This window comes from Rhinolophus ferrumequinum, chromosome 26 (genome assembly GCF_004115265.2).
Source record: "Rhinolophus ferrumequinum isolate MPI-CBG mRhiFer1 chromosome 26, mRhiFer1_v1.p, whole genome shotgun sequence".
In the NCBI taxonomy this organism is placed as follows: domain Eukaryota; kingdom Metazoa; phylum Chordata; class Mammalia; order Chiroptera; family Rhinolophidae; genus Rhinolophus; species Rhinolophus ferrumequinum.
Window position 1 is genome coordinate 16,244,227 of NC_046309.1, and position 20,275 is coordinate 16,264,501.

General features: G+C 50.8%; 1 protein-coding gene across 2 annotated transcripts; it reads right to left on the reverse strand.

Moving 5' to 3' along the window:
* Positions 1 to 203: 203 nt before the first annotated feature.
* Positions 204 to 20,016, reverse strand: CPA5 (carboxypeptidase A5). Of its 2 annotated transcripts, XM_033099039.1 has the most exons (12): positions 19,632 to 20,016; positions 18,273 to 18,484; positions 17,005 to 17,086; positions 15,847 to 15,981; positions 8,248 to 8,346; positions 7,104 to 7,205; positions 5,823 to 5,924; positions 5,361 to 5,471; positions 4,830 to 4,920; positions 1,386 to 1,585; positions 1,013 to 1,097; positions 204 to 528 (listed from the first exon to the last, which is right to left on the reverse strand). In XM_033099039.1, exons 2-12 carry the CDS (start codon positions 18,386 to 18,388, stop codon positions 341 to 343), a joined length of 1,311 nt encoding a protein of 436 aa, XP_032954930.1. In that variant the 5' UTR covers positions 18,389 to 18,484; positions 19,632 to 20,016; the 3' UTR covers positions 204 to 340. The 2 variants fall into 2 exon arrangements, with proteins under 2 accessions (XP_032954930.1, XP_032954931.1); XM_033099040.1 differs by lacking the exon at positions 1,013 to 1,097 and having other exon boundaries at positions 205 to 528.
* Positions 20,017 to 20,275: the final 259 nt, after the last annotated feature.

Consider the following 20,275-nt stretch of genomic DNA (forward strand, 5'->3'; position numbering starts at 1 on the left):
ATGTAAATACCACCAAAGGGACAATGCGTATATTGGTAGCTTCCAGGGGGTGTTACATGTTCTGGGCCCCGAAAATGCCACAAGAGGAGAAAAGGTAAGTCCTGTTGGCCCCCTCATCCTCCTGAATACCTGGGGAGCGAAGTTAAGCTACCCTGTCCCCTCCTCAGTGCTGAGCCCAAGGGGCCAATGCAAAAGGCCACCAAGCCTGTTCAAACTTGCTTTTATTTTCTAAGGGGTGAGGGCAGGGGTGTGGGGGGTAGGGTACATAATTTGGGGTTTAGGAGGAGCCCCAGGCCTTGGGGAAGAGGACGAACCCTCCTGCTCTGCCTTGGTCCTGTTGCTAATAGGGGTGATTCAGGGTGTGCTCCATGATGGTCCGAATCGCCATCCACATCTCCTGGGCCGTGGGGATGATCTCTGTGGCTGGCAGCAAGAAACCATAGCGCCCGGTGTCCCGGAGCTCGAAGCTGAAGGCATACTTGATGCCGCTGTCATAGGCCCAGTCGACGGTGATCCCGCTGGCCACATCTGGGTACAAAAAAGTAAAGAAACGCCCCCCCAAGGAAGACCAGGTTGGGGCCACAAGCTACAGAGGTATCCTGAGTGGAAAGTGGGCCCTGGAGGCCAAATCCCCATCCACCCCAGACCAGGCCAAGCTTCCTGACCCAGGCCTCAACCTGGGCCCACCCAGCCCATTCTCTGCCCCGGCAAAAAGAAAGCTCTTTGAGGCCACCAGACTTACGATCTTCCCCTTCCAGGAACACCCCAGTAAGCCTGGCATTGGGAGCTGTGCATTAACTAATGCTGCGAAGAAACAGCCCCCTATTTCTGGGTACCACCATTCACCCTTCTATCCAAGCGTGAAAATCAGCTCTGGGCCGGCCAGCCCAGCTAGATCTATGGCACTGCCCTGTGACCAACCAGGCCTGCCAGTCAAGAAAGAGCCTGCACGTGCCCCACCCCAGGTGGACGTGGTGCCTGAAGCAGCAGCCAGGGGAAAGGACACACTCACAGAGGGTGGTGCTGACGCTGCCATAAATGTACTTGATCCCATGGACCTCATACAGGGCTTGCACTGCGTCCTTGGCGAGGTTGTACTGCAAGATGACAGCCAGAGCATGAGAGGCCAGGGCTCCCCACAGCCCACACCCTCACCGGCTGCTAAGGGCAGGAAGATAGGGGTCCTGGAGGTTGAACGTGTAAATGGTTCTCATGAGAAGGAATCACAGCACCTCCAGCTTTGAACTGGATCACAGGTGAAAACAAGCTCCCCCCTCCTCCCTACCGTGGGGTTGATTGGTCCACATCCTTGTTTCTGAGTGAGGGCCTGAACCCTCTGGGAGTCTACGGGGTGCCTCCCCCAACCTCTAAGCAGCCAATCTCACCAACTCCTCCTGGTTTGAAACAGGCTCCAACAAGTGGCCATAAGGGTACATGAGCATCTGAGAGTAGCTATGGATGGAGATCAGAGCCTTGATGTTCCCGTGGGCCGTGATGAAGTCCACAATGGCAGCCACCTCTGGCTCTGAGTGAGGATAAGGCCCCCGGTAAGTCTCTGAGCAGGGATTGTCGTTAGAACCATTTCCTGGAAGTAAAAGAAAAAACACCCAAAGGGTTTGAATTCCTAGGCTTGGGAAAGACAGTGCTCACAAAATATCCATGTAGTCCTTTACATTTCCCAGCCTCCTTTGCAGTTTGGTTGAGACCGTGTGACTACTTCTGACCAATGAGAATGTGAGCAGTAATGGTATGTCACCTCTGTTAAGAGCAAACATGACTTCTCCACACTCTCTTCTGTGTGGTTGGAAGCAAAAAACTCTAGATGGAGGAAGCTACCATAGAGTTTGTCACCATTGGAAGAGAACTGCCAAGGACAGTCCCCTACCCACATTGGACTTCAGGTGCATGAAAAACAAACTTGTGTTGTGTTTCGCCACTGAGATTTGGAGGACTATTTGTTACTGCTGCCTACCCTAGCTAATATATCAGAAGATTGTAGCCACAACACAACTCAACAACTCTGTGGTGCTGTAGGGAGCTCACTTGGCTTGGCCTTTGGTTGAGTCCTGAGTGTGGTTCCATTAGAAAGGCGGGCCTGCCTCAGCAGTTGCCCCAGAATTCTCTAGGTCTCCAACCCGAGCTTCCCCTATGAGCAGCAACGGCTTCAAGCTGACTCTTCTCTGCTGACCCTTCACCGCCACGGGCAAGACTTGGATCAATTGAACGCACAGACTTGGTGTCTACTCAAGCTTTGCCACAACCACTGCCCCAGAAGCAACATGGACCTGGGGGCCAGGAAAAAGAGACTAGATCCCCATAGTTGCCCAAGGCTGGTCTGGGAACCACAGATGCAATGAGCCTTTGAAAATTCTTCTCGGGGACCTGAGTTGGGGGAGAGGGCGAAGAAAAACTGTTTCTATTTTTGTTCACAAATTTAATTTGTTCCCATCTCCTGGATTCTTTGCTCCCCATCTCTTTTTATCCCCTTTCCCTCCTATTCTGCTTTCCTCCCCTCCCCAAGGGCCATGGCCTGGAGGACTGCGCTGGGCTGGTAAGATTTGTGGGTTAAGGACACATTTGGAAAGAGCCATCCCAGTTCTTCCTCTCGATCCTCCTCCCCCAAAATGCCTGCACACAAGCCTGGTCCAGGGGCCAGGGATTGCCCCAACTTCTGAAGCCTCCTGAGGAAGCCAGAGCACCTCTCTCGAACCCCCGGGCAGTGGGCTGGCGGGAGAGCTGAGCGGCTGGCCCATGGACCAGTTCAGATGCTGCTCGAGGACTGCAAACGGCTCCTCCTCAAGGGTGCAGGTGAGGGCGGCGTGGGTGGGAGCGATGATGTACAGATTACTCATTACGCAGCAGTTAAATTAAAGCAACAATAAAACCATAAACAAAATCTTCCTGCCTGAGTCACCAAGCCAGACACACGCTATTTCTAGCCAGAGGCAATTCTGTCACCCGGGAGTACATACCCTTTTGGTCTGCAGGTCCTCACCTGGGGTAGGGACCCTGGTTAGAAGGGGATGTGCCTGCAGGGCGGGGTGGGGGGGTGGGCTGGGGGTGGGTGAGGTGCAGCCCCAGTCTGGAGGCAGCCCAGCTAACAGTGGCCCTGATTGTTGTGTCTGCCGGGAGCTGCTGCACCTGCTACACTTGATGAATGACAAATAGCAACAGATGAGCTGAGCGGGGGAGGCTGAAAGCTTTGTCTGCGTTTGCAGCCCACGCATGGAAAGCAGTTCCCCTGCCAACGACCAGGTGGCTTTGCCCAAATATGGAGAAACACTTCAGGCCATTAGTTCTGGTTTGAGCTAAGCAGAATAAACTAATCTTCCCCTGACCAAATGGGAATTAGCTGCCTGCCTCTCTCTGACTTCACCAAGTCCTCTGAGCCTGCCTGTTTCACAAGTACCTGCTAATGGATTCATTAGCTATTTATTTTTTCTTCTCTAAAAATGTAATTTGTAGCAAGGGGAAATCTCTGGAAGGACATGGTAAATTATTAAAAGCAGTAATCTTTGGGTAGTGGGATTATGGGAGCTTTTTGTCCCCTCTGGGCTTTTTTTTTTTTCCATATATATACTTTTTTTTTTTTCACATTGTGTATGTACTGATTTTTTTCCCCTGTGGTGAAACCACAAGTTATTTTCTTTAAGAGGTGATTTATCTTTGCAATAGCCAGTCCATCTCAGGGTCTGCAGGTACTCATTTCAGCCGGTTCTGAGGGGCCTGTCTAGATGACCTCTTGGAACAAGTGTCTGGTCATTTAGAGGTGGAAATGCCTAATTTTACATGGTTGTGTTTCCTTACACAAGCAGTTACACACACAGACCCAGAATCTTGAGAAACCCCCACACTCTGGGTTGGCGGGGGGCACGGGGAGGGCTTTCTAGATGCTTCAGAGCTGTCCTTATTTTTCAATGAGAACAGAATCAAAGAAGTCAGATTTTCAAAGTGAGGGGCATCCAGCTCTGGAATGTTCTATGTCGTTGGTTTAGCCACCTATCTGTGAATCGACTTTTCAGCAGCAAAGGCACTGTCGTCTGTGGTGCCAAACCCTGATCCCCCGGTATAGTGTGGGTGCCACAGCTGGGGGCGGGAGGCTGTGCCCACGCCACTCTCCACTCTGGACACTGTCCTAGGTAGACCCAGCATCCTACCCATCAAATTGCTGCGTTCCCAGGTCCACATCCTCATCTCTGGGCTTTCTGGAGGCCTCAGTTTCCTCATCTAATCCCCATGCCCCTGACATGGTAAAGGAGATAATCAGGAAGAACAGCAAGGAACTTGGAGGGGAGGCTGCCCTCTCCTCCCTGGAATCATACAGCCCATCAGTCCAGGCTTACAAAGTCATCAGGTCAAAACTGAAAACCAGGCTCAAGTCCGTGTTGATAAGGCTTGGCTTATTCTAGATTTGAAATGTTGTCCTGGCCTCCCCAGAGGGCAAACTTCAGGCCACAGCTCGCAGGAAGGGAGTTCGGAGGCATTTCGCTGTGGCATGCTCCCTTTAAGGAAGGACGGGAGGCATTGGAGGAGCACCATGAAGTCTGGGTCTTGAACAAACTGCAAGGCCACCGTGTGCCTCCTTAAGCCCTTCTCTGCCATAGTTAGGGAGCCCCCATGCAGGATATGTATACATGGCACACACGGGTACCTCTCCCCATACCCCGTGGCCAGTCCTAGGCACGTGCTTGCCTGTCCCTGGCCATGAGTCACTTGCATGAGCCAACTATGACGTTGACTCCCAAGTCAGGAGTCAAGATAATCTGTGCGGAGACATGCCAAGGACCACGTCCGCCTCCAGCCCTGCCCCCAGGCCCAGAGGGCCATACCTCCAAAGCCTGACCTCCAGTTCCTGTTAAGATCCACACCAATGCAGAAGACTCCGGGTCTGTTGCACTTGTTCTTCCGCCACAAGCGATTCTGAGAAAGCCCAGGGCAAATAACGTCATTCATGGGGCCCATTCTCAGGAGTGGGAGCCCCTGACATCCTGGCCTGGGGTGGGGTGGGTCTGGTGGGACAGGGAGGAGCAGAGGGAAGGAATGGCTAGGGCAGGATGGGATGAGCATGCAACTGGCCAAGGCTACAGATCAGATTCTTTGTGGTTAAAGCCGGGGTATGGGCAGAGGCCTGAGCACAGGCTGCCAACAGTGTGGCTTTCCCTGGGCAGCAGGAGTGAGGTCAGAGGGCACGAGCCGCAGCTACAGTACCGAGCAGCCCACCTGCCCCAGGGAGACCCGTGAAAGGATCCCCTGAAGAGCCAGCCTCCAGGGAACCTCAGCCCAGCTTCCCGAAGCCAAAACGACCTTTGCTCTCTCCTCCCTGAGCTGACCCCGACCCCCTCCTTCCCAGATGCCCTCACCATGCTGTGGGTAAAAGCAAACCCGTCAGGGTTGGAGACGATCTCCACAAAGACATCCATGGACTTCAGTATGTTTGTCAGGATGTGGTCTTTACCATATTCATTGACAATCTGCAGGAAAGGACAGAGTGGGCCCAGGGGGAGGCAGGGGAGTCTGTGCTGCGCTCTCATATAAGGTAGAGCAGGACATTTGCACAGCCAGTGACCACAGGCAGGCGTGGCATCAGGCCATCTGAGACATCCTTCAGGCAGAACCACAGGCTTGGAGTTTAAACGACTAGAAGGCAGGGGATAGGTGTGGGCTCTGCGCTGCCAAAGGCCAGCTGGCAGCTGTTCCTAAGGGCAGGAGGGTCGAGTGCACCCTGAGTTTAAAAAAACCAAGTATAATATTTCAACTGGAGGTGCCCTTAAATAGTTGAGCAGCCTTGGCCCTTGGCCCCAGCCCCCATCATCCATGCTGACCTTCTTGGCAGTCCAGATGCCGGTAGCATGGGTAATCCACTCCCGGGAGTGAATTCCAGTGTCCATCCAGATGGCCGGGCGCTGAGAACCTCCAGTGCTGAACTAGGAAAAAGCACCGGGCCCCAAACACATGTGAACAAAGACACCTACAGGGTGTCCCTAGGCTGCCTGCAAGGAGGCCCTGGATGTGTCCTCACTGCCTGATGTGAGGCTGTAGGTGCAGGTACCTACACGTGATCCCATGAAGTGCACAGGTGTGGGGGCCCCAGCAACGGAGTGGTGCCCCTGGATCCAGAGTGATCCAGCCAGAAGCACAGAACTTTCCAGGTTTGAAAGTATCTTAGAAATTTCGAGTGCTTCTCAAACTTTAAAGGGTGCAAGAATCAATCCCTCGGGGATCTTACTAAAATGCAGATTCTGATTCAGTAGGTCTGGGGAGGGGTCTGAGGCTGGGCATTTCTACCAAGCTCGTGGGGAAGCGGCTGCTGAGCGTGCACGGACCACGCTGAGTCGCAAGGTCTCAGACAAATTAAAGAGAGAACACAGCCCCTGGGGAAAATCGAAGCAAGGACAGGGGAAGTCAGGTCCCAAATTCTGAGACCACTTGACCCTTCAGAAGGGTTCCCCAGGGCATTGCAGAGAGCAGCAGTGCCTGTCTTCTCTGGGCTGGACATTAAGTGCCCTGCGTGGTAGACGCTCCTACGTGTCCTTCAGGACACTTCCTAAGAATTGTTTTCTGGTGGGCTCGACATTTTCCTCTACCCTGCCTCCTCCGTGACGAAGGGCACGAATTTGCCAATTTGCTCCAACTCTGTTTCCAGTGGCCCCTGTGAAGGGCTGGGAGGTCTCTCCATAGACCCAGGCCTATCTTTGGGGCTGCCTGAGCCAGATGACCTCAGTTATTTGTAAATGAGGCCTCTATGTACCTCTCTTCCCATTTAACAGATAAAGCAACTGAGAAAACAGGAAGAATGCTGACTCACCCATACTCACACCCCAAGTCCAGGGTGACAACTGCCACGCTGCCATTCCATCTTCTTAGCAACCCTCCCACCTACTTCCTGACCCAGCACATGCCAGGTTAGTGCCCTGTCACCTGTCCATACCTACAAGGGTGGGTCCCTGAATACCACAAACCCAAAGCTCATGGGTCACCTCAGGACAGGAATATCCACGAACTCCCACCCAGCCATGACCCCACATGACCCCCATAAGATGAGCTCAATCTTATGCCAGATGCTCTCGCTGGAGAGTTTAGTGGTCAACACTGCTAGCTTTTACCTTTAGGACAAGAATGGACCGATTTTCAAAGCTGTGGCCAATCTGAATTTTTGAGACAATATCCGAATGCTCAGTTACAAAGTTGTCCATCCAGCTATATATCTGAAAGGAATGACGTTTACCAGACAGGCAGTTAAGCAAGGAGGAGGTGAACCCCAGGGTATCTCCAAATATTCTCTGTGCTGAGCCTACCCAGTCCCTAGATCAACCTGCAAGGCTCTCTCTGGTTGGATGTTCCTCTTGCTTCCGTTCTCTTGGACCATTCAATCCACTTGACAGGCCTCAGACCTCGCAGTGTTGTTTTTGGTCTTCTCGCCCCTTTTAAATTCTAAGCCACTTGAGGGCAGGGGTTATTTATCTCTGACATCAATAAATACTGGCAGGCTAATTCATTCTCTTATTTTTTCAATACATAGCACTGAATTAACAAATATATGAAAGAAAATGGTTTCCCTATCATAAGCCTCCTGAAATAAGAAGAGTGAAGATGATAATGACAGAGTGGACTCTGGCAATAATGTCACATCCTTTACATGGAAACGGGACCTGGCCTTGCGTTTCCTTCTGAACTGGGCATCTCTAAGTTCTCCTTGCATATTTCCCTTTGTAAACAACTCACAGGCTGTCATGTCTGCCCTACCTGGCTGCAACTGTGATGATGAATTTTGTCCAACTGAAGGTCATTCTGTTTTTTCTACAAAATGGCTCTCTAATGTCCCTGGTTACCTGCCCCTTCTACATTCCAGTACGTACAGCTGGGGCCACTTACCCCCAGGAATGGTCATGGAGAGGTCAAGACCCTGGGTCCCTAGCCAATGTGTGGGATATGAGATGCCTCTCCGGCTTCGTTCTGGCCAGTGATGGATCCCTGCCTTCGGGTTCTGCCTGTGGCCCCATTTCATCACTCTGGTCCCCGTACCTGCCATGGGCTGTACTGTTGAACCACTGTCCCCTCTATCTGAATCCTGGCTTCTGGACCTCCGAAGCTGACTGTCAACCTAACAGACCTTCCCCCAATGTCTGCTCTGTACTCCCCACGTGTCAGTTCATGATCTCCCATAGAACCCAGAGTCCTTCACTAGTCTGCGCCTGAGTCTGGAGACCCTGAGGGCCCAAAGGGACAACAGAGATCATGCAGACCCACCTCCTCCAGAGTGTGGTAAGAGGAGTAACTGAAGCTACTCGTGCTGCGCTCCAGCCGGCGGGACTTCGCCATGGCTTCTCTCTCCTGATCCAGCAGCACCTAAGGGACAGGAGCGCACGTTGGAAGGAGAGAAGCGGGCTGGGCCAGGCCTGCCTCTTCCAAGCCCTGTGTGCCCAAAGACAGCACGAACACAGGAGAACGAGCTACCCAGAGCCCGAGCTTCTCAAGAGGAGGAGATGCCGGGTTTCTGGGTGATTCTTCAGCTTGAGAAGCTGGCATTCATGCCATTTCCCAAATGAGCACAGGGCAGGGAGTCTGGAGAGCTGTGTTCTAAGTCTGCCACTGCCACTAACGTGCTGTGGAAACTTGGCCTTTGTTTCCTCGGCTTGAAAACTGAGCCAACAGGACCTACCTGCCTTGCCCATCTCACAGGATAAAATGTAGTAATAGATTATGAAAGTGTTTCGGAAAAAGTGCTCATGGTCTACTGCCAACGTTGCTTTTGCCACTCGAGACACTCTGTTGAGTCAAGGCCCACGATGAGGCATGAATACCGACCAACCCCTGCCCGGGAGAACAGAGGGCGCCCAGAACCCCAACATCTACCCTCCCCCCTGGAAGTGGCCTGGACAATGGGTGTCCAAGCCACTTGGAAAGCCAGTCCAAATCATTCGGGTTAAAGTGCCAACAGACATTCACTCACCATTTTAACTGCCCCTTAAGCACAAACATGGGTGAGCCAAAAGCAATGTCCTTGGGTGTCAATTTAGATTGGGCACTTCATCCTGATGTGGTACTTCCCGCTGATCACAGAGAGGGCAGGATAGGGTCTGGGTTGGGTTGACTTCTCATATCCTCCTGGGACATTTTTCCCATCTTGGGAACTCAGTGAGGTGGGCAGTACCTGGGCCCCTCTGCCACAAAGGGTGCGAGAAAACAGGAGACCCAAACCCCAAGTTGCCCTGGTTTGCAGCTCTCTCTGAGTCACAAGTCTTTGATGACGCCTTGCTTCAGGCCAGAGCCTTTTAATTTACCAGGCATCTTTCTCTTCATTATGTCATTTGATCTGATCAGATGACCAGATGAGAGGGCAGGAAGTAACCATTCATGTTTTAGAGATTAGCAGATTAGAGAGGTGAAGGGACTGAACGGCAAAGTTAACAAGGGACAGAGTTGAGATAAGAACCCAGATATCTTAGTTCTTAGCCTTGGGTTTCTTAAGGCTAGCTAGCTAGCTATTAACATGAACAGGAATAACAAACATACGTGTGTGTGCGCGCGTGTGTGCACACACAGAGAGAGCAAACAAATGTTCAAAATGTTAACAGGTGAAAAGTCCATCCTACTATTTTTGCAATTAAAAAGTATTTTAAAATAATGGAAGAACAATACCCTAAGCATAGAACAACAAGACACTAAAATGCCAAAAAATATACCAAAATGCTACTAATGCCTGTTAGGATCGAAGCATTATGATTTTAAACAATTGCTTTCTTTTCTCTGTTTCTACATTTTGGCAACGTCCTTATACTGCTTCAGTAAGTAAAGTCTTCCAAATGAATAAATAATGCTAAAACAAAAACAAAAAGCCCTCGTGGCTAAAATACAGACGTAGCCATGGAGTCTTCAGTCCTGGGCCTGAAGAGAGCCCCTCCCCACCCCCGTCTGCTGCAGACCAGGCAGCACACTCACCAGCTTGCTCAAGTTCACAGATTTAAAAATAGGACTGGCAATCCATGTTTGGGGCTCATTTCATTCTATTTGATTTTAATTTTTGAGCGCCGACTACACGCTAGGCAATTGTGCTTGCAATGTTTTCTGGCTGAACTGGTTGGGCTGGGCTGTCCCACTGGACAGTACTGGGGTTGCTGGTTGACTTAGAGATGGCTGGGGGAGGCTTGATCCTTGCTGGCACAAAGCAGCACCCTGGGAAGCTCTCACAAGAATGAAATTAAAGGGTCCATATGGCTAACTTCCTGGGGCTGGTGGGTGAAGGTGCAGAACAGGGAGGAGAAAGGAAGAAGAAAGGAGGAGAAGGCCCGGCTCTTCCCACACAGCCCAGGGACACCGCCAAGAAGACAGCTCCCATAAGGCCGTCCTTTGCTCCACACAACAGCTTGGAGGCAAATGGGAAATCAGCACCACCCTGCAAATATCTTTCCAAACACCCTCACAGGCTTGTGAATGGATATGACAGTGGCTTCCAGATTGGGAACGGCTCAGCTCTCACAGCTGGGCCCTAACTCCAGGGACATTAATGTACCCTGGCCTGAAAAAGACACAGATGTTTGCTCCCTTCACAGGTCTGAGGGAGGGGGGTGGGAGATCTAAGAATGCAGTCTTGCCACAGGCTGAAGAATGCCTAATTACAGCCCTGTCAGGCTTCTCAGAGAGAAAAAAAAGAAAACCCTCAGAAGTAAGCCATTTGCCTCTCTGGAAGCCATAACCTGACGGGAAAGCAATACGTGGGTGTAAATTAATTTATGACAGGGGTAAGGAAGGATGGGGGCATTAAGCAAAGAATAGCACCTCCAGGAAGGGGGAAGGGAAGAGACCGAGGGCCCCAAAAGGAGAAGTTGACACCTGAAGGGAATTGACACTGGGCAGCTGAACTCCAACCACAGACATAAAATGGACACAGCTCATAGGAACAGTAGTGGGGAGCAGGAGATGTGCTCTGTCTCCTGTTCCCCACTCACATCTCCTCGTATATCCCTGGCCTTATTTTCCGGGCCCAATGTTTGCAACTATATGGCAGTTGCATGGCTGGTGGCAACTCTAGTCCATGCCTACATGGCGGGTTGGGAGGCAGCTGCAGACCTGGGGGTGTTAGAATGGACCCCATGAGATGTCAAGGCTGACCTGTGGCTTCACTGCCCAAAAGGCGAAATCAAAACACTACACAAACCAACAATGACAACCTCTGAGGAGGCAGATGGCACAAGAGCAGAGAGTGTCGGGCCTAGAGCCAGACTGTCTCTGATGAAATCCTGACATTGTCACTAACTTGGGCAGATTCCTCATGTCTCTGTGCCTCAGTTTACTGCATTACTCATTTCTCTGTGTGTCGGGGATTGTGTTATCACATACTTGAGCACATACTTCAAAGTGTTCTCGTGAGGCTGAGAAGGGTTAATACATGTAAAATGGTCAGAATGACATGTAAAATGCTAAGCACGTCGCCTGGCATGTAGTGAATACTAGCTATGATGATGATGACGATGATGGCAGTGAGAGGACAACAATAGTCACGCCTGGGGTGACTCCAGGACTCTGGGATGGAACAATCATGGGAAGGCATGACCAGGCCATCTGGATTCCTCCAGAGGGAAGTGGTGTGTGTAGGGCTTGGGATGGCAGAGTGCCCTCACTGACGGTCACTTGGTGAGTCAGTCAACACCTGCTCTTCCCAAGGACCAACAGAGGGACCAGTCCTTCTTCTGTCCCTGCCCCCTTGGTGCAGCCGCACTCTGCCTCTCCCTCAGGGCCCTGTCCATGATGGCTTCCTCCTTCCCTTGCCTTCTCCTGCAATCATACCTACCTTTCCTCCTCTTCTCTAGAGCTGCCTCCCACCCCCACCCCAGCCAGACAAGTGTTTGTTGAGCACACACTGGCCACTAAGCACCTGGCAGCCAGCTAAACAAAACTGCCTGTCCTCATGGAGCTTACAGTCTGGTAGGGGAGACAAGAAACAACATAAGGAAATCACATAGGATCTTAGAAGGCGGTAAGTGCCAAGGAGAAAAGTGATGCAGCCCAAAGAGGGAGGGAATTGGGGCAGGGGGGAGAAAAGTACAACTTAAAATAAGGTGAAAAGGTGACATGTGAATAAGGTTTTGAAAACAGTGAAGAAGCCACGCAGATATCTGCAGAAATGGCATTCCCGTTATAAGGACCAGCACATGCAAAGGCCCTGAGGTATGAATCTAGTCAAGGGCCCTAAAGCAGGAATGGGTTAGGCAAGTTTGAGGCACATCAAGGAGGCCTGAAGCAGAGTGAGCAAGGGGACACTCGTCAGTGACATGGGGTGGGACGTAGGTCACGTAGAGCCTTATAGCCATTTGGAGGACTTTTGGCTTTTACTCCGAGAGAGTCGGGAAGTTACTGGTGGTTTTAAGCACAAGAATGACATAATCAGACTTGCATATTTTTAAAGGACCCTCTGGTTGCTATTTTGAGACTAGGCAATTGGGAGGCAAGGGTGGAATCAAGGAGAGCAGTTAGAAAACTACTGGAATAATCCAGGTGAGGGCTGCTGGAGTGTTAGCCCCGGTGGTAACAGAGGATGTGGTAAGATACAATTTTGATTGGGATGTGCCGATGGGTTGGATGTGGGATGTGAGAAAGGAGTGAAAGGTGACGCTAGGTTTCTTGTCTGAGGGACCGGAAGGATGGCGCGGCCATTTCCTGAAATGGGGAAGGCCGAGGACGAAGTGGTACGGGGGTCCTGTGATGTTTGAGATGTCCATTAGACACCCAGTAGGCCGTCAGGTATATGAGTCTGGAGTTCAGGTCGAATATATGAGTCGGGCTGGAGCTATAAATACGGGAGTATTCAGGGCATTGAAGGTATTCAACGCCATGATCCTGGATAAGGGGGCAGAGGAGAGGTCAAAGGCAGAGCTGAGAAACAGGAAAACAACATGCAAAGGAGCCGCCAGTAAGATGGAATAGCCCAGAAGATTTCTAGGTTTGCTCAACAGGGAAGTGGAGAAATGGGGTGATAGCTGGAGGTGGGGGGAAGGGATCAAGAGAGGATTTTTTTAAGATGAGAGAAATAATTCTATATTTGTATGCTAATGGGAGTGATTCAGTAGAGAGGGGGAAAATTGGCAAAGCAATATTTACACTAAATTGTATTCTGCTCTAGCTGCTGGGAGCATGGGTGATTTTTGTTTTCTCCTTTGTGCTTTTCCCCTATTTTCCAAATTACCTAACATGAATATTTATTAATTTTGTAATCAGAAAAAAAAAAACATTAAAATCCACAGAGCTGATTGCTCAAGTGAAGCTTTTCCATGGTGACTCATCCTAGGGAAAGCTAAAAAAAAAAAAGAAAAAAAAAAAACAACCAAAGGGCTTAAAAGAACGAGGAGGTAAAGAAAAATGAAATGCAAATAGCGCTCACTCAGAACCTGATCATTTCTTGCCTGGCTCACTGCAATTTCCTCACCACCTTCCTGCCCGTCGTTTCTCTGGCTCCCATCAACATGGTCAGGGTCACAGGGATTTTTCTTAAATGCAAATCTGATCAGTCGGAGACGGCCCTTAGCTCCTCCGTGGTTTGGGGGATACAATCTCACCCTCTTCACCAGGCAGAGAATGCCCTTTGTGATCTGGATTGTTCTCATCGCCAATCGGGGGCCCCCTTCCCCTCCCAGTCCCCCTTCTGGGCTCTTCAGCCACACCGTAATTACCCGCCTTTTCAGAGAGACTTGCCGGGCCTCTTGTCCTTGCTCCCATAGCAACCTGCTCCTCTCCATCAGTGCACTCGTCCACCCCTTTGTCATCACTGATTTACTCCCTCTGCCCCCCGCCCCTATGACACGCCAGCTCCCCTGGATACAGGGGCTGGATTTCTTATCTTTGCATTTCCAGCCTCTTGCCCAGCACACAGTAGGTATCTCTGTATCTGTGGGTAGAATGAATGACACTACCTCTTCTATGTCAAGCGTCCCTCTGATCATGGGGGGGCGGGGGGACTTCACTCCTCCAAACTCTCCAGTGCCTCTGGCCAAAATGAAAGCCAGCATCAAGGCTTTTTACGCTGCTCTCAGCCTAGGGCTATGGAGCACACACACCCTCTTCCTCCTTTCCTTCTCACATCCACCAATTCAACTAACATTTATGAAGCTCCACCTAAGTGGCAGGTCCTATAGTAGGCGCAGGAGTATAAAGACGAAGAAGGGACATGATCCTGGACGTTGAGGGACTCAGAGGAAGGGGCTTTGGAGACAAAGACCAGCACATACTAATACAGTCCCTCCCTGGGCATGCTCTTCCGGAACTTGCCACTAGAGTAATTCAGCAGACAGTTGTTAAGGGCACACCATGCAGGCGACACTATGCCAAAAACAGGTTGAAAAGATCCAGAAGACAGGGAGAAATCAAGCCTGTGCCTCAATAGCTAAAACATAAGCCTGGAGGCCAACAACCTGCACGGTGCAAAGCCCTTCCTCTCCTGTTAGCACCTCTGAGCTTTCCTCCTCCTGGACACCTTCCCCCATCATCACCACAAATCGACTCAATACAGCAGGCTCCCCCCCTCAACCCTCCCCCCAGCTCCCTCTAAGCCAAAAATCTGATCTCAAGTCAGACAATCAGAGCTTGATGTGTTGCAGAAAGTGCGAGTTAATGAAAATCCTGCCCGGATGGGTTGAGACCCAGAGTCCGGGGCATTTTACTGAGAGGGAATAAAAAGCCCCCCACCCACCTCCAGGGATTCCAAAGGTGGGGACCCCGGCAAAGGGCAGGCAGATGAGAATGAGGACGACTAGCTCCAGAGGAGCCAGTGAGGAGGCTTGGAGGTGCCTCGGGGGCCATTCCTGATGTGCGGAAATCAACAGAAACATTGTAGAGCCCTCTTCATATCTGTTTGCCAAATGCTGCAGGGTTTCCAGGGGGGAGCGGGAGCAGGGAAATGCAAACTTCGAAATGCAGGCAGGGGCTACAATGAGAACAGTGCTATTCTTTTGATGTGGTGGCCTCTCTCGTCTGTGGGAGTTTCCCCATTTTTGTTTGTGGGGATTTAATTAGAGAAATAGCCCACCCCCCCCCACATGTTGAGCGGGGAAACAGATGTGCCTGATGAGGATAAAGGTCTTTGAATGGACCTGAGAGCCCCAGCCCTGTGCTTGCATGGGAAAGGAATGCGGCCTAAAGCGTTTATCCCTTGGCATGTGGTGTCAAGTGTGTGCGCTCCGGGAGACTCTGTTCCCACCCTCCCAGCCCTGAGAAGAGATTAGCTGTAGCACAACGCGGTTGGGAATGAATCTCTGAGGATACAATTCCACAGGTACACAACAGCCATCGGCAGAGGGGTGCAGCAGGAGGCCTAACCAACGAGTGATGCTCCCCCAAAAAATCGCTTCAGGAAGGAGGCTCCTTGGTATATCCTTGAAGACAGAACAATTGAAATAGGATTTTATAGTGTTCAGAAAAGTCGCTGTAAGGAGCAGCAACAAGTGGGGCTGGGGACATTGGGGTGCCCAGGATGAAGTCTCCCTTCGCCCTACCAAGGGGTGTTCCTCTGGGAGAATCCTGCCTGGGAGAGGTGCCTAGTAGGAGAGGCCTGTGGTGAAGGTGGGGGCAGGGGACAGGCAGGTCTGCAGCAGGGCTGCACTGACTCCTCTGGAATGAAGAAATTCTCTGGTATTGGATTGCTGACACACAACAGGGAGAGCAGGGAGCCGTCAGAAAAGCAAAGGGAGCCCTCCAGAGCTGCCTCTCCCACGGGGCCTGAAAAAAAAAAGGCCTGAGCTATTTCCTCTCTCCCTTGTCCACTTTTAGCTCTGGATGTTTTTCCTCCGTGTTGGGCTCTAACCAGAAAAGCATGTGGAAGGTGAGACCCCAGCTGCAGGGCTGGGGACGGGGCCTCACCTGGATGTCCTTTATCATGATGCTGTAAGCAAGACCATGAGACTCCAGGTAAGCTTTGACATCTTTCAGTTCAGAGAAAGGAACTCTCATGTCCACGGGAAGGCTGGGTCTGGCTGGGCCACGCCAGAAGTCCACCTTGTTCACAAAAGAAAGAAAAATAGACGGGTTTATCATAGGTCCTTGCACACAGTCCTGGGGGCACCCTGGAGAACCAGGGGATCTTCTCTTATACGGATCAAAGGGCCCCAGTGCCACAGTGAAAACCCTAAGGCCCAGGAGAAAGATTGGCACACACAAACAAAATCCCCAAGTCACTGAGTTTCTGTCCCTAATTTCAAGCATCTTCATCTCACAGCCTCATTCACACATTGCAACTTCGCTGAGATCCAAAGAGCCATAAACTGTTGCTAAAGGTAACAGATCAACATCTGGAACATTAACGTGGACAAGAACCCTGGTCAGAAGAGAAAGCTGTCACTGCCCCCAAACCTGGAGAGTCAGGAAAGGCCTAGCCTAGATCCCCAGGTCTTCTGAACGCTACATCTGTTTTTCAATTTATAAAATAGAGAGAATTTTTATAAGGTGTCGTGAGCCCTGGTTGATAGGGACACTTGTACAAATAGGAACAAGGACTTTGGGCCACATCCAGATATATCTGGTTGTTTCAAAGGTCCTCAAACAAAACCCTTTTATTAATAGTTGAAACAAAGGTTTTCCATTGTGGAATACTTTGCAGAAGACAAATGTTCTCGGAAACAAATGTTCAGGCTGACAGGGACGAGCCCAAATAAAACACAGGTTTGCCAAGCTAAGCCCTTTGAATTGACAAACAGATGTGCCCAGTCTGCGTGCTACATGGCATCCTACCCAGAGACATATGTACCCCCTGTGTGGCTTCAGGACATTCCGGCTGTTTTCAGAGCAGCCCCCCAATCCAGGACACAGGGGAAAGCCAACGAGAGCCGCCCAACCTTCTGGCCAAGTGTTCCCAACCTTTCCTGAAGAGGAGCCTCAGTTGATTTTTCCACGACGCTGTGATCTCTGGCAGAGCCATCGGTGGGCAGGTTTGGGTGGGGGGTAACAAGACAGGGAACCAAAAGAGCGAGCCATGAGAGGGAGAGAGGGGCGATCGTGTTCCAAGCCCCGAGGGATCCTCACCTTCTGGGGCTTCAGGCCCTCCAGGTCCCTGAGAAGTGAAAGCTGCTTCTCGTTTTTAGCCAGGACTCGAAGAACCTGGTCCCTGGAAAGACACAGGGAGGGGCAGAAGGAGCTGCTGAGAGAGATTCCTTGGAAGGCTGTGCTGCTTGCAGGAGGCAGCATGGAGAGGAGACCCTGCTACAGGGACCTGGCACAATGGCTGGGAGGCACTTTGTCACCGGGAGGCGGAAGGACTCCCAAGCAGAAGGACTCGCAGCTCTGGAAAGCATTCAAGTCCTTCCGCCCAGGACCAGAATCCCTCCAGCCCCAAGGACAGACCACCCAGGAGACTAAATAAAACGTGTCAATGCTACTGATGAACCAAATGTTCATCAGGGGAAGAAAGATGGGGAAGGAATATGAGTGATGGAGGAGCATGCGAGAACAAGAGGAATGAAGGGGAGAAAGGACTAGACCTGGGGTGATAGGGACCGGTGGTGGCCCCAAGTACTCTTCATACAGGAGTCCCAAGGCCATGGTCTGTCCAAACCCCATGCCCCCACCTGCCTTCTCCCACGAGCTTGAGGACATGGAAGGGAGATCAGCCTCACTCTGCCTTCCAGGAGCTGAGCTCCTTCCTGGGAGTGAGAGATGGTGTAACTGAACAACCTGCAGTGTGACCTCTGGGGTCTGATGGCCGGGATGGCATTGGCTCCCTCCAGGACCAGCTCTGAGACCGTCACAATGAACCCACTCTCTCAGCTTGTGTCCCCTCTCCTCTACTATGGAGATGCTACAGAGTATCTACCCTCTGGGACCTTTGGGACACGGAGAAATCATGTCCACAGGTGGCCTGGTGTATAATACTGGTGCTTGTTGTTGTTAAAAGGAAGACAACGTGTCAATCTATGGCAGCGGACATAGTATTTTGGGGGTTACTAACTCCTTTCAGAATCTGAGGAAAGCTATGAATCTTTGCCCCAGAAAAAAAGTACATATACAAAAAATTTTACACATGATTTCAGGGAATTCTTAGAGCCCTAACACTTACCCACCGACCCCAGATGAAGAACTCTGGGTTTGGGGAGGTTGAGTCATACAGCTGTATGTCCTGTCCTGCCCTCGAGCACGGTGGGGAGGTTATGGAGCTGGGAGTGGGTTCAGGATGGAAACCGAAGTCCTGACTCTGCTCCCTGATCAGGTCCCAGCAGGACAGTGACATCCCCATTGGGACCCCCAGTCCCCTAGCTCCCAACAGTCCTCCCTCTAACTATGGAGCAGCCACTCACCCTGTGAAATTCATTTGGCCCAAAGCTGCTGCCAGGATAAAGCTGCAGACCAGGAGCGTCCGCCTGTCCACAGGGGACAGCCCAGGGCCCATGCCTCTTCCAGGGGTGCTCTGCATGCTTCTTCCTGCAGGAGAGCTTCAGGGGCTTTCCTCACCCACGGGCATGGCCCAGGTCTCAGGACAGCACAGCACCTAAAGGCTGGCAGGCCCAGCCTGAGAATGAGCTTGTCAGGCTCTCTCCAGGGAGACCCAGCCTGTGGCTCCCACACGCTGGGCTTTGGGAGAGCCAGGGTCACCCCTCCCCCACTTCTGGTCAGGGGAGAGGAAAGAAGGAAAGAGGAAGACAAAGCCCATAGCTTTCTGTCCTCCCTGGAGTTTTGCTGGGCCAGCTTCCTGTGGACACCAAATCCTCCACCTCTGGAGAAAGATGAAAGCAGCTAGAGGCCCGAGGAAACTACTCTTTTCCTCCCTCCTCATTTAATTCTTTCCTTTTTGCCATCCTTCTCCTTCCCTATCCACTCACACTTTCCCTGGGGTAGGGGTGGGGGTTTAGATAAAGAATTGGGTGCTCGCTTCCTCTCTAAAAGATCTGAGACCTAACCTCTCTCACTCTCAGTTTACCCATCAGTCAAATGGGGTTAATAACCCCTCATCTCCCTACCTCACAAGGTTTGGGGGCGGCCGCGGTGTATTAGATGAGACAACGTTGGTAACTTGGCTCGGCAAAGCCTGCAAAGTGTAATGTACTATTATTTCAAAGGTGTTAACTCTTAGTCACAGATGCATCTTAGGTCAGTACTCCAATTGTAATGGGGAGAAGGGGGAGAGAAAAGAAGGAGAGGGGAACAAAGGAAATAAATATGGTAGGAGAAGGAATTCAGTGAAAATTCCCTTTTCTCTATCTTCAGGTGGTCACCATTATGCCAAGACAGGTAGTGCATTTTCTGCTGGACGGGAAGGTCCCTGCAGTCTTTATTATAGTTCTCAACAGACCCCAGAGTCAATTTCTTCGTCCTGCTAAAGCCCCATACACCCCTCTTTATGGTCTGGGAATAGACAGACTACAGCAGAGACCAGCACACAAAGCAGTCATATTGGAAGGAGAAACTGAAAGCTAATGCCTGAATAGTAAATGATGAATCTGACAGACAATCCATGGGAGGTGGAGGAAAGGCAGAGATTAAATCCAACAAAGTTGAGCAGCAGAGGATGTCAACAAAAGGCCACTTAACTGTCACCGTCGTGGATTCTCGGAAGCCCCCCGCCCCATCCATACCTTCCCAGAATGGCCAATTAACTGGCCGTGTGTGCAGAGACGGGAGCTCTTTTACCACCAGGTTGCCCTGCTCCCATACCCCACCGGACCTACTCCGTTATTTCGTGGTTCAGCTGTTCAGATATGCCAAACTCTCCTAGAACCCTGGCTGTGGGAACTCTCAGACAGAAATCTTAGCAAACGGTTTAAGGACCTTCAAAAGAAGGCAAATCCGCTTTCCACCCAAGTAACATTCAGCATTAGTAGAAATAGGAATAAAAGAATGTATTAGTAAATAATAGCTCAGGGATGTAAAAGAAAAAAAGTGGGGATGGTACTCATCACCAAAAGTACCCAGCATCTTCTTGTTCAAAAGCATCATTTTAAGTCATTAATAATAAGACAACTATCCCTGTGCTTGGTTTAGGGGTGGGGGAGAGAGACAGAGAAAGAGAAAGCAAGAGCAAGAGAGAAAGAGAGAGGAGCAGTTAAGAATTCTCAAGAATTCTATTGCAGCACTTCTAATAGAACTTGCTATAATAATGGAAATGTTCTAGGTCTGCACTGTCCAATAGGATAGCCACTAGCCTTGAAACGTGGCTAGTGTGACTGAGGAATTGAAATTTTAATTTAGTTTAATTTAATTAAATAGCCACAGGTGGCTAATGGCTACCGTATTCACAGCATAATTGTCTGTGAATTCATCAGCCCTAAAGCATTGCCTCCAATGGCTGGATCCGAAGCAGAGA